The following is a 13,406-nucleotide window of genomic DNA, read 5'->3' as shown; positions in this document are numbered from 1 at the left end:
TTTCACCAGTTTCCTCATTTCCCCTTCCCCCACCTTCCCTCAGTCAAATCCATCGAACTCAGCACCGCCTTCCTAACCTGCAATCTTCTTCCTGACCTCTCTGCCCCCACCTCACTCTGACCTATCACCCTCACCTTGACCTCTTTCCACCTATCGCATTTCCGACGCCCCTCCCCCAAGTCCCTCCTCCCTGCCTTTTATCTCAGCCTGCTGGACAAACTTTCCTCATTCCTGAAGGGCTTATGCCCGAAACGTCGATTCTCCTGTTCCCTGGATGCAGCCTGACCTGCTGCGCTTTTCCAGCAACACATTTTCAGCTGTAATATCATCTCTGAACAAGCTAAATTAGGAAAACAATGTCTTGGCTCTTGTTGCACAGTGGTGGTATCCCTAGCTCTAAGGCACGATAGTCGCAACTGCTCCTGAAGTTGCAACAATATCTGAACAGATTAAACAAAGAACATAACATGTGCAGACCATGATTTAATTAGAATTATCTATAATCAACACAGGAGGGGCTTTGTCATAGAGTAGGTGTAATGTCCCTGCTACTAGTCAGGAGCCCAAGTCCACTTATCTAGAGTTGTGTAATAATACATCTGAAGAGGTTTTTTCATAATATCTACAATTAACTCAGTTTTTTTAATACTGTAAACAGAGACACATACATGCCAAATGCATTAAGTTGTAATGGCAGAGAAAAGAAATCTCCTTTTTGAAGGTAGTATCTGATCCTGAGATGCATTTCCAAAGGATTAGCAACTCTCAGGTAAATATTGAGGGAAATCTTTCTTTGTTTTGGGAAATGTTTGCCAATGTTTGGTTTATGTTTGTTATATTTGTTCTAAAACACTGTAGAGGGAAAATAGCCCTAATTGTGCAACTGTTTTCATAAAATGTTTTGTTGACCGCCATGGTCATAAGTTTCTGATTCAATTCAACTTGATCTATAATTTTCACACTGGAAACATTTATACACATTTTTAAAAATTCTTTGCAATGCTTAGACTAAGCTTAGAAAGCATTGCTGTTCATCAATCTCAAATCCCTTCTAATAGCTATTTTTATCCTTTACAACTATTTTATTTCTCCACAATTAACACTTCCACTTTAATTGCTTGTTTAGTTTCATTTTGTTCAATGGGTTATTTATCTGTAACTCATTTAATCAAATTTCCCAGTGAACTATAATGAGTGAAGTGGAGAAGAAGAGGTTTATTTTCAGTACCAATGAAGAATCATTGGACTTGAAACATTAACTCTGTTACTCTCTCCAAAGAGGATGTCAAATTGACTGAGTTCTCCAGCATTTTCTGTTTATAGTTCAAAATCTCCAGCATCCACACTATTCTTTCTTGCATTTTTTTCTATATACCTTAACTTAGCGAGTTTTGAGAAGATTTATAGCTCAGGTTGAGGTTTTGGGTGTAGGTTTACTCGCTGAACTCATGCACGTCATTTACAAAATACCGTGCAAGGACTGTAACAAACAATACATTGGACAAACGGGCAGAAAACTAGCCACCAGGATACATGAACACCAACTAGCCACAAAAAGACATGACCCTCTCTCACTAGTATCCTCACGTCCGGATGAGGAAGGACACCACTTCGAATGGGAAAATACATCCATTCGAGGACAAGCCAAACAAAGACATGCACGAGAATTCCTAGAAGTATGGCATTCCAACCAGAACTCTATCAACAAACACATCGATCTCGACCCCGTTTACCACCCCCGGAAATGACATCACCAACCCAAAGAAACCCAAACATATAATTAGAAAGCAGGAAGTTTCAGCATTGCCTCGCATGTAGTCCATTGAAGATGTTACCTAGTAAGGTAATAAAACGTCTGGAAATGAACCTTTCAGCTCAGCGAGCAAACCTACATCCAAAACCTTAACTAAAAAATTGCACCTGCTTAACAACTGATCTACATGGTAAGCAGCACTGCCAAAAATGTAAGTAATCCAGAAGGTTGATCTGAAACTTCAACTTTGAAGGGAAGAACTAGACATTTGATAAAGCATTTTTTAAAAAATTTGCTAATATGCCATAGATTGCACTTCAACAACAAACAAGCAGTGTTCAAAAGGGTGAACTGCATTAAAAACCTACCAATTGAATTGCATCTTTCAATTTGATTGGAGTGATGAGACAATGATACAAATCTCGAATCAGGCCTGCAGCTTTTAAGTTTGACAAATAAAGCCTTCTTCGAAGCACACATAAAGTAACGTACTCCCTTGAAAGTACCATCTGTACAGCCTACGTTTTCTTCTTCCTAAATAAAAGCAAAAATCTTAAACCATTTGAAACTAAGTACCAAACTCTATATTCTTAAATTCATGAGACCATACATAGTAATTGATAAATATAACCAACTCATCTCTCATTAATAAGGTTCATAAAGTTAAGGAACTTTTAGTCATTGTTCAATAAGGCTCTCATCTCTCAAAAGGACGTAGAGTCGAGTCCTGGTCCAGTTTTACAGCACAAAATCTGGTTGACTCCCTAGCACAGAACTGTGCTAGGTATAATTTTTCGGTAATGATGCTGAATTGAAAATCAATCTGCAAATCTCAGAACCATCTTAAAGACCCCACAGAACTAGTGGCCTGGTCAATATTTTTTTCCTCAATTATCTAGTCATTATTGCGTTAGTATTTGTGGGATTTTACTGTGTGCAAATAGACTGCCATCTCTCGTCTGCGAAAGAGCCAATGGCTCAAATTTATTTGTTTAATGTGGCTCTTTATCTGGTTCTCTGCCCAAAGGCAGTTCTGGTCCATAACTCTGATAAACTGTGCTTCCAAATAAACTTGTGGACTATAACCTGGTGTTGTGTGATTTTTAGCTGTGAACTAAGTCCAGTATCCAGCTCAGCCCAAACAGTATTGAACTCCTTGCTGTTGACACCAAACAGATTCACACTAGCTATTCTGCCAAGGAATTGGAATTGCTGTGGGCACAAGCCCTTTTACATACATTTTGTAGCCCAAAGGTATGAACAGGTTCATAGAGGTTCCAATTTTGTTTCCATTACATGGCTGACCAGGAATCTCTCCTGCACTTACTACCTGGTGCTAGCTCATGTTGGAAGGACCAACAGGTTTATATTCAGCTAGTATGGGTACATTATCAATACACATCCTTTTGTGACCAAGTCCTGGATTGGAAATTGAACCCAGACCTTCACGCTGAGCTAAAGGGATAGTACACACTGGGCCTAGATGCAAGTTGGTTGTTTAGGTTTCAGTCCTCTATTAAGCTTGGAAGTTGGTTGGGGGTGAAATTGGAGTCTGATTTCAGAAATTCGAAATTCTTTCCAATCCACCCATTTTGTACATTTAAATTCACACCCAGGTTTCTCCAGGCTAAAATATGCATGTTTTTATTATAAGACAAACAATGTGAAGTTTAGAATGTGCTCCCTAAGAAAAAAAAATCCATTTAGCTTTATTTCCATTATACTTACAAGTTCAAGTCCAGCTATTTGTTCATTAACTCCTAAAGGTTGCCCAATCCACCGAATTACTCCATAGAGAGGATGATTTTCCTTCACTTGCACCAACGATCCTATTTCCAAACTGGGCTGCTCTATCATTGATACTCCTCCTGGTTCAGCATCTTGGTTTGCACCAGGATTCATATCCATCATTACCGACTGGACAGACAAAGAAAGGGTATGACCTATGCTTCCATTTACATTGGGTTTCTTGGTAAGGCTGAAAGGCAACGAATGGAATTTGTTTTCATTTGAAAGGGAAGCTTGAAGAGAAGACGTTGTGGGTGGTGACTGACTCAACTTGGAGTGTGCGTCTACTAGTGATGTTACTGTATCTTCACTTCCTGTAAGTAAATAACATTGAGCTAAAATAAATATTTCCAGTCAAGAATACCAATGCAAAAAGCAACAGCAATATTGTAAGATGGTGATCAGCTTTTTAATGTGACTCAATAAAATGGTCATCAGTTATAGAATTAAAGAACTGTCACAGTCAGGGGGCTGCCATTCAGTCCATCATGTTTATGTACAGATGGTTTATCTCCCTTGTTTAAAATTTTAATTTAGAATAGCACTGGCCTTGACACAGGAAATAAAAATTACCGTGGGAGGACATTGCTGGTTTCTATTTAATACCTGGATCAATTATATATTTGTCCAAATTCTCCTGTGGGAGGTAACTTTGTAGCTCACAAATGATAATCAAATGGAATGATTTATGACGTATATTTATTCAGTAGTTTGTTTTTATATTTTAAAAAAATCACAATATTAGCTAACTAATATTCAGCAACTTCAGCAGCACCAAACAGTAAGACTCAAATGAAGAAAGTTCCACTTCCATTGAATCAGTGCAACTTTATAAGCTTTAATCATTTAAGTACTTGCAGTCAACTTATTAAAATGGCAATGGAAAGTAGCTGTTACAAGATGGCACAATATGAAGAAAAATAACAAGTAAGACTAAAAAGAAAAGTGTTGAACATAAAGCAGAATTGCAGACTTAGGTGTCACATCATCCTACTCAAAGCAATTCAAAATGTAGTTAGTTATTTTGATATGGAGTACAAGTCCACACCTCGGTTAATAAAGCCAAGCATCCCACATGACTTCATGATCACTTTATTTATCTGTCCTGCTACCTTAAGGAACTGATGGGCATGCACTTCAATGCCCCTCTGATCCTCAGTGCTTCCCTGTGTCCTATCATTACCTGGTTTGTCCTGCCCTGGTGCATCACTGGAATGAATTCCATTTGCTACTGTTCAGTCCATCTATATAATCCTGAAATGCAAGGCTATTCTCCTCACTATTTACCACTGACCAATTTTCATATCCACAAACTTCCTGATCAACCCTCATACATCAAAGCCTAATATCATGTACATACATATATGTCAGACCTGATAGAACGTGAGTGTTCTGTTCTTGTACAAGCTCACATTCTAAAGAAAATAGCCGCACCATTTAAACTAAATGGAGCCAGAATAGCATTAAAGCCAAAACTTTGTGTTTTACAAATAACAGTCTAAATTCTTCAATAGCATTAAAGCCAATTCATGTTGAAGAAATGCACATTATAGTTGAACCGACTTTGCTACAAACAGCAAGGACAAACAATAACACCACCACTGATCTACTGGACGCTGACTTCCAGTCACAAAAACACCTCTGGATCATTGTTCTGTTTACTGCCACTCAGCCAATTCTGGATCCAATTATCCAAATTTCTTTGGATCCTATGGGGTCTTACTCTCACTATCAGTTCATTACGATCAAGTTGGTCATACATGACTCCTCTTAAAAACAAAACATGCTTACTATTCTTGATTAATCGTTGTCTCTCCAAGTGCTTGCGATAGTTTGCCCACAACTGAGGTTAGACTGACTGGCCTATAGAATCCTAGATTATCCCTTTCTCCCTTCTTGAATAATGGTATCACGAAGTATTCATTTTGAAGCTTACCTACACAGTCCAGCACCCCACACAAATTTCCACTATGGTCCTTAGTGGGTCCTACTCTTTCCATAGTTATCATTTTAGCCTTAATATACTTTTAAAATAACTGAGGATTTTTCTTTATTTTACTTGCCATTATCCTTTCTTACCTATTTTTTGCTCTGCTAATTTCCTTTCTAAGTTTCCACTTGCATGTACCATACTCCTCTGGGGTTGCTGCTGTTTTGAGACCCTAGTATCTGCCATAAGTTTCCTTTTCTCTTTTTATCCAATCCTGTATATCCCTTGATATCCAGGGTTGACTGAATTTGTTGGTCTTACCCTTTATCTTTAATCAGAATGAGTTAGTCCTGTACCCTTTGTATTTTCTCCTTCCATCCCACTAATGACACAGATTTATGTAAAAATATCTACTCCAAGGCCAAATCATATCTGATCTTACTAAAGTTAGCCTTTCCCTAGTTTAGAATTTTGATTTCAGGTGCATCCTTGTCCTTTTCAAAAACAATCTTTAATCTAATGGAGTTATGATCACGGTTTGCAATGATACTTCAACCACTTGCCTGGTTTCATTAATAAAATGAAGTCCAAGAATGCTCAGTCTCTTCCAGGAGACCTTTTTAACTCCGTACATAGATGAATTTTAAGAATGCAGCTCCCTCTAACCTTTTCAAACAATGGCCAACTTGGGAAAGTTGAAATCTCCCACTACCATTACACTATTACACTTCTCTGAAATTTGTCTGCATATTTTCTCTCAACTTCTGTCCAACTGTTAGGGGACCAATAGTACACTCCCAGCAATGCAACTGCTCCTTTTGGCTTTTAAGTTTTAACCATATGACTTCATTTGAGGAGGCTTCTAAGAGGTCATCCCACCTTACTGCTGCAATGGATTCCTTGAATAATATTGCAACATCCCCTCCTCTTTTACCTTCCCAATTTGTTTCACATTGTAAAATTCAGCGATCTTTGAACTCAAAAATATATATTCAAATCGCAGTGATTCTGAAATAAATGAATGAACCTTATGCTACAATGCTAAGACATTTTAGCTCCAATGCAATCTACATTAGCAGCATTCTTTCCTTTAACATTTGATAAAATTAATTTTAGCTTTGCAAAAGATTTGTAAAGGGTAAATAAAAACAGAATACTGCAGATACTAGCAATCCTAAATTAAAAACAAAGTGCAAAGTGCAAGAAAAACACACCAGGTCTAGCCACATCTATTCTGAAGATGATAGTCATACTGGACTCAGAGGAGCTGTTTCTCTCTCCATAGATGCTGCCAGCCCTGCTGAGTTTCTCCAGCACTTTGTTTTTATTTAAAATGTCAAACTCTGTTTAGGAGCATAGCAACTTGATGAATTACAGGTGTAACAAAAGTTGGCTTTTATGAAAGTAACACCAATATCATGCAAAATTGTAACCAAACTGTTACAAATATAACAGTAGCAATGAGTGAATTGCATTATTCAGAAAACAGATGATGATTGCTGATTTCCAAGTTCATTACCTTCATCAATATACCATGTACTTTTTGATTTTTGTGGATCAGTAGATGCACCATTTAACATGCAACGTAATTCAGATCGGTTCCTATTATGCCCTGGAGATTTTCCCGATTGTGAAACAATTCCTGTTGACAACAAAATTCAACAAAAGTTCAAAGGACAATTCAGTCAAAGCACGACATGGAAGGGCAAGTACAGTTCTTACTAATTTTAATTACAAGACCTAATTTTGGAAACAATCAGCTCTGTAACTGATAAAAGCAAATTGAAGAGGCAAATAATAAACATAATGAAGCAAATCACTGTCTCGTTAACACAGAACAAAAGACAATTATTTATAGTATTTCTAGCTTTGCAAAAGTGCACCGGATTTTATTCATAGGAGGTGACCATCACTATTGCACCTCTCTAGTTGGTCTTCAGAAAGGTGGTACTGAACTGCCTTCTTCAGGTGGTGCAGTCCATTTTGTGTAGGTGGAGTTATGATGCGGTTTTGAGAGGGGATTGCAGTATTTTTACCCACTGACACTGAAGGTATGGCAACAGATCTCCAAGCCAGGACGATGAGTGGCTTCAATGAGAACTTTCAGGTTGTGGTGTTCCCATGTATCAACTGCTGTTTCCTTCTAGATGATATGCATCATGCGTGTGGAAGGTGTAGTCCAAGGAGTCTTGGTAAAGTGGTGCAATTCATCTTGTAGATGGTACACACGATGGCTACAGATTGTCAGTGGTGAAGGGAATGAATACTTCTGGGTGCAATGCCAATCAGGTAGGTTGTATGGTCCTGAATGTTGTCAAGCTTTGTCTCCGTTTGGATCTGCACTCTAAGCAAGTGGAGTGTACTCCATCACACACCTGCTGAGGCCTTATAGATGGTGACCAGGCTTTGTGGAGTCAGGAAGTGAATTATTTGCTGCAGGTAGCCTCGGACTTGCTCACAGCCACAATACTTGTATAGCTAGTCCAGTTCAGTTTCAGGTCAATTGTAACCCTCAGTGTGGAAAATGGAGTATTCTGTGATGGGATTGCTAATAAACGTCAAGGAGTGATGGTTAGATTCTCTCTTGTTAGAGACAGTAACTGCCCTGCACTTGTGTGGGATATATTGATATCAAAACATAACTGCAATCAGATACTGAAAAAAAACACTAGATCAGGAACAAATGTTTCCCTTTTTGGGTTGCTAATTCAGTATGGTTTCTGGATTATAGGAAGTCAAATATTTCTAGATTTAAAAAAAAAAAGACAAATTCAGGTGCCTCTTTAAACAAAATCATGTGTAAAATGTATGAAATTTAACAGAAGCTTTAAAAACAAAAGTCTTTGCATGCTCATCAGTTTTATACAAATTTTAGACAGAATCACAAAATAATTATGACAAAGAATGCCGTTCATCCAACATTAATTGACCCAATATGAATTAATCCATATATAAAGACCATAAGGGTACACAGTGCATCATCTAACTGTTTCATGAATCAAATATGATAATACGATTACAACATAAATTTCGATTGGACTCCAATTCAATTCAGATTAGATTGCCAAGACAGCACAGACCAAAGACTCTTGATTTTGATCCACACGTTGCACAGAGCTACTTACAATCAAAACTGGGATATAGCAATTGGTCCTTGTGCCAGTGGCCTAAAGAAAGGAGACAAAAATAAACTAAAGTGCCTATTCCTACAGGAAGGAGAAAGTGAGGACAGCAGATGCTGGTGATCAGAGTCGAGTGTTGCTAGGAAAGCCCGGCAGGTCAGGCAGCATCCGAGGATCGACAGAATCGACATTTCGGGCATAAGCCCTTCATCAGGAATGAGGCTTGTGGACCGGGGCTGAAATATAAATGGGAGGAGGTTTGGGGTGGTTAGCTGAGAAAGTGAAAGATGGATGAAGGGGAGGCAGGTAGTGATATGTCAGATGGGGGAGTGATGGACAGGTTCAGAGGGCAGTGCCGAGTTGGAGGTTTGGGACTGGGATAATGCGGAGGGAGGTTGTGGGGGGGGGGGAATGTTGAAATCCACATTTATCCTGTGTAGTTGCAGGGTCTCAAGGCAGAATATGAGACATTCCTCCTCCAGACATTGGGTGGTAACGGTTTGGTGGTGGAGGCGGCCCAGGACCTGCATGTTCTTGATGGAGTGGGAGGGGGAGTTGAAGTGTTCAGCCACGGGGCGATGGGATTGATGGGTGTGGGTATCCCAGAGATGTTCTCTGAAACGATCCACAAGGCGGCATCCTGCTTCCCTAATGTAAACAGGAGACCACACGGAGTGCAACGGATGCAGTAAATAACATTGGTAGAGGTACAAATAAATTTCTGACAAATGAGGAACGATCCCTTGGGGCCTTGGACGGAGATGAGGGGAGTGGTGTGTACGCAGGCTTTGCAGGAGTGGGGTTTGGGCTGGTGAGAGGCGTGGACCTGACTAGGGAGTCATGAAGAGAATGGTCTCTCCAGAACGCTGATTGGGGTAAGGAGGGAAATAGATCTTTGGTGGTGGGATCCGTTTGGAGGTGGAAGAGTGGTGGAGGATGATGCGATGTATGCAGAGGTTGATGGGGTGGAAGGTGAGGATCGATGGGTTCTGTCCTTGTTGCATTGGGAAGGGGTGGAGTTCAAGGGCAGTGGTGCATGAAGTAGAGGAAATACATTGGAGGGCATCGTCAACCACGTGGGAAGGGAAGCTGCGATAATGGGAGAAGGAAGCCATCTGCGACTTTGAGGTAGAATCGGTCATCCTGGGATCATGGGCGGCGGAGGCAGAGGAATTGGGGATAAGGAATGGAGTTTTTACAGGAGGTAGGGCAGGAGGAGGTGTAGTCTAGGTAGCTGTGGGAGTTAGTGGGCTTGTAGTAGATGTCTGTTCTTAAGTCAGTCGTCGGAGACAGAGAGGTCCAGGAAGGGGAGGGAGGTGTCAGAGATGGTCCAGGTGAATTTGAGGTCGGAGTGGAAGGCGTTGGTAAAGTTGATGAACTGTTCAACCTCGTGGTAACACAAGGCAGCTCCAATGCAATTATTGATGTAACAGAGAAACAGTGGGAGGGTGATGACGGTGTAACTGAGGATGATGGACTGTTCCACGTATCCGACAAACAGGTAGGCATAGCAGGGTCCCATACGGGTGAGATGGCTATCCCTTTGTTTTTGAGGATGTGACAGGATTGGAAGGCTATGTTGTTGAGAGGGAGGACCAGTTCAGCCAGGTGGAGGAGTGTATAGGTGGAAGGGTACTGGTTGGGACAGCGCGAGAGGAAGAAACCTTCATTGTGGTGGATCAACGTGTCTCCAAGCCCTCAGTTTCTTCCATTCTTTCTGCCTGGCTGTACTAGCCCTCACCCTCAACAACTTCTCCTTTCAAATTTGCACATCAGAGAGACAGGACGCCTTCTTACGGATCGTTTCAGAAAACATCTCTGGGATACCTATGCCCACCAACCCCACTGCCACTCTCACTCAGTCAAGGATATTCAGGCCCTGGGCCTCCTAAACCGCCAAACCGTTACCACCAGACACCTGGAGGAAGAACACCAACTATTCCGCCTTACAACCCTGTAACCACACAGGATAAATGTGGATTTTGACAGCTTCCTCATTTCCCCTCCCCCCACATAATCCCAATCCCAAGCCTCCAACTTGGCACCAGCCTCTGGACCTGTCCATCACTCCCCCCTCCCCCCCCCAAAGAAAGTCCAAGTAGCTCCTTGGATGCTACTTGATCTGCTGTGCTCCTGAAGGAAGTCTCTTTTGTATTTGGTTGTGTCCACTTCAGATACACAAGATTCCATTCTAGAAGATAATATTGTATCAGCATTTCCAGTATCCTACACAGAGGTGATGGTTTACATAAATGTTGGCTTCACAGGGAACGGTTTGATGAAGAATGTATCTTCATATTGTGGGACAGAAATAAACACTGCGTTACCTTTATTCTTTGATCTGCTGCTGACATTTGAAGAGATCTTTTCATTAATACCTCTCGATGCAAAGTTTTGTTTCAGTGGCCGTGTTTCTGAGGTGTCTGCAATATTTGCACAGGATGCAATTAGCATAACAAGTTCTTCTACATAGGCTTGCTTTTTATCAGCAAATATAAATCAGCTCTCAGACCTACAAAGCTGCCCATTCCAGAACAAAATAATATAATATTTCTGTCAGCAATGTGCCCAAGTAATGTCAAAATCTAAGCTTTCTCCCCTCACAGAGTAGCACACTCAGATGTTCAGTTTCTGTTAGACCATAAAAATCTCATTCCAACAAATTCCATTAAGCCCAAAATTTTGTCTGACATTTCAAACTACATAAAAACACTAGGAGGAGGAAAAAAGGTCCTTGGATAGGCATTTGCACCCCAGGGGTAACAGGGGTATTTGAATGACCACCTACCATAGTATAGTCAACCCTACCTGTCCTTTTGTAAGGCCCAAGTCCAGATGGCCCAGCTGGAATAGCTAGTCAGCATGATGGCCAAAAATGGACTCATTCAATTCTGCAGCAGTGAAGATGGGTCTGACTGGAGGTACAATCATAGGAACAGCAGTACTTCAAATCTGTTCCGTTATTCAATTAGATCACAGCCAACCTCTACCTTCATTCCATTTAACCTTCTTGCCTATTAGAATTCTATCAATCTCAGGTATTACAAAACATTCAAATAACCTGACTGCAACAGCTTTTTGAAACTGTCTTCCACAACCCCAAGTGAAGTACTTGCTGATATCATTGCTGAATGGCCTAGTTCAGAATGGTTCTTTGTTCTGGACTCTCTAAGCAGAAGAAATGGTTTTTACCTGACCATATTCTTTAATAGTCCTAAACAATTTACTTATGTCACACCTTAATCTCAATTTCCCAGTGGTAGAATTATTTACAAGACTACCAAGGTTAACATGCTAATTAGACTTTGTTTTAATTTAAGACATGTTATTTCATCTTTCTCTTTGAGAAATGTTTTAGCAAAAACATTACAGTACATACATGACAGTCCCACTGCCTTGAGATATCAGTATCTTCTATTAAACAGATTGGCTGCAAATCGTAATTACTGGGCTAAAAAGGATGAAGCTCTGTGACATCACAAAGAATAAAACGACATGCACCAATACACCAGCAACAGTAATTTTAAATAATGAAATCTGTAAGCAACCATAACTCTCACTGTCAGCCAAATGAATGCAATGGCATACTGCGCAGAATTTAAAGTCTGATGCTCTGCGTTCCTCACCAGAAGCAAGTTCTGAGATGGGAGGGCAAGAGTAAAAAAAAAAGAGTACTGCTTTCTCTTCCCTAATCAGACTCAGGGCAAGAAAGGAAGAAGGTGAACTCCCGACATGAAGGTCAATTGATGACCCCAACTACATAGATACTTAGGGGCCTCACTCCAGGTATGCAACCAACAGCAACCAAGGAACCCATCATACAGAGGAGTTTGCCCAGGAAAACCTGCAGCCTCATGGGGAAAGGGTCCATTGTTTAAAGATACTCTGCGCCCAATCAAGGATGCTGGCATCGGGCATGAGATAGACCAACGAAAGCCATTCCCTTGTCCTTGCTTTCAACATCCCGTCATCCTGTTATAATGGCGGCAGGCCTCAGAGAAGCAACATAAGCTTCCCACAAGTTTCCAGCCAGTGCCAAGGCTCTAAATGTAATTTATTTTTGAGTTTGGATTGTTGAATTTGAACAAGCACTGTATGAGTCTCATTTGGGTCTAAAAGGAGTTAATAATTAAGTCACAAAATATCTGAAGCCACAGTGCACATTAAGCTTTCAGATAAAACATTTGGGAATTTTTTGGAGGGTGCTTATAGGAAATTCACAACTTGGCAAAACCAAAAGGGACCCTTTTAGTTTCAGCCTGGGCAGTTCTGTAGTGTTCTTAGCTGTAGTTGTAGTTGAACATGTAAAATGGTTGCTCCTGAGAAAGGGAGAGGATGGTTTAGAATTGTTTAAAAGTTGGTTACCTCAGTGTAAGTTTTGTTTAAAAGTTTCAGACCAGAAATACTTGGTTCAAACTCAAGGTGTCATTGGAAGCTGGGACAGTTTATGCTCAGTTATAAGACAAATCAAGAATAAATTCATCAGATTCTCATGACTAGGAGTTGAAGCCAAATCTATTTCAAACCATTTGTGGGATACAGAAGGATTTTCTCTCAGGTGTACTGTACTGTAATGGCATGCTGTTGGGAATAATGGGATTGTATTTCTACTGTGTGTTTCAAAATCTTTAAAAGGGTGTTATTTGGAAATAGCAAAATCAGAGTTAGTGCTTTGGTCGAGTGATCCTACCTCAGAGGCATTCTGAGAAAGGGTCACTGGACCAGAAACATTAACTCTGATTTCTCTCCACAGATGCTACCAGACCTGCTGAGCTTTTTCAACAATTTCTATTTGGTGTCTCTGATTTACAGC

The 13,406-nt window shown here is 40.4% G+C and overlaps 1 protein-coding gene across 1 annotated transcript in view; it reads right to left on the bottom strand.

Moving 5' to 3' along the window:
• cylda (cylindromatosis (turban tumor syndrome), a) overlaps positions 1-13,406 on the bottom strand; it is a 65,739-nt gene that overhangs the window by 36,051 nt on the left and 16,282 nt on the right. The window contains exons 5-8 of the mRNA XM_043706967.1: positions 10,921-11,016; positions 6,991-7,113; positions 3,482-3,855; positions 2,122-2,287 (exon numbers count right to left, since the gene is read on the bottom strand). Coding sequence (XP_043562902.1) covers positions 2,122-2,287; positions 3,482-3,855; positions 6,991-7,113; positions 10,921-11,016 — 759 coding nt within the window. The remainder of the gene's footprint in view (positions 1-2,121; positions 2,288-3,481; positions 3,856-6,990; positions 7,114-10,920; positions 11,017-13,406) is intronic.

The sequence above is a fragment of the Chiloscyllium plagiosum genome, chromosome 17, assembly GCF_004010195.1.
Source record: "Chiloscyllium plagiosum isolate BGI_BamShark_2017 chromosome 17, ASM401019v2, whole genome shotgun sequence".
NCBI classification, from domain to species: Eukaryota; Metazoa; Chordata; class Chondrichthyes; order Orectolobiformes; family Hemiscylliidae; genus Chiloscyllium; species Chiloscyllium plagiosum.
The sequence above is the reverse complement of the archived record's forward strand: the minus strand, read 5'-3'. Positions and strand labels throughout refer to the sequence as shown.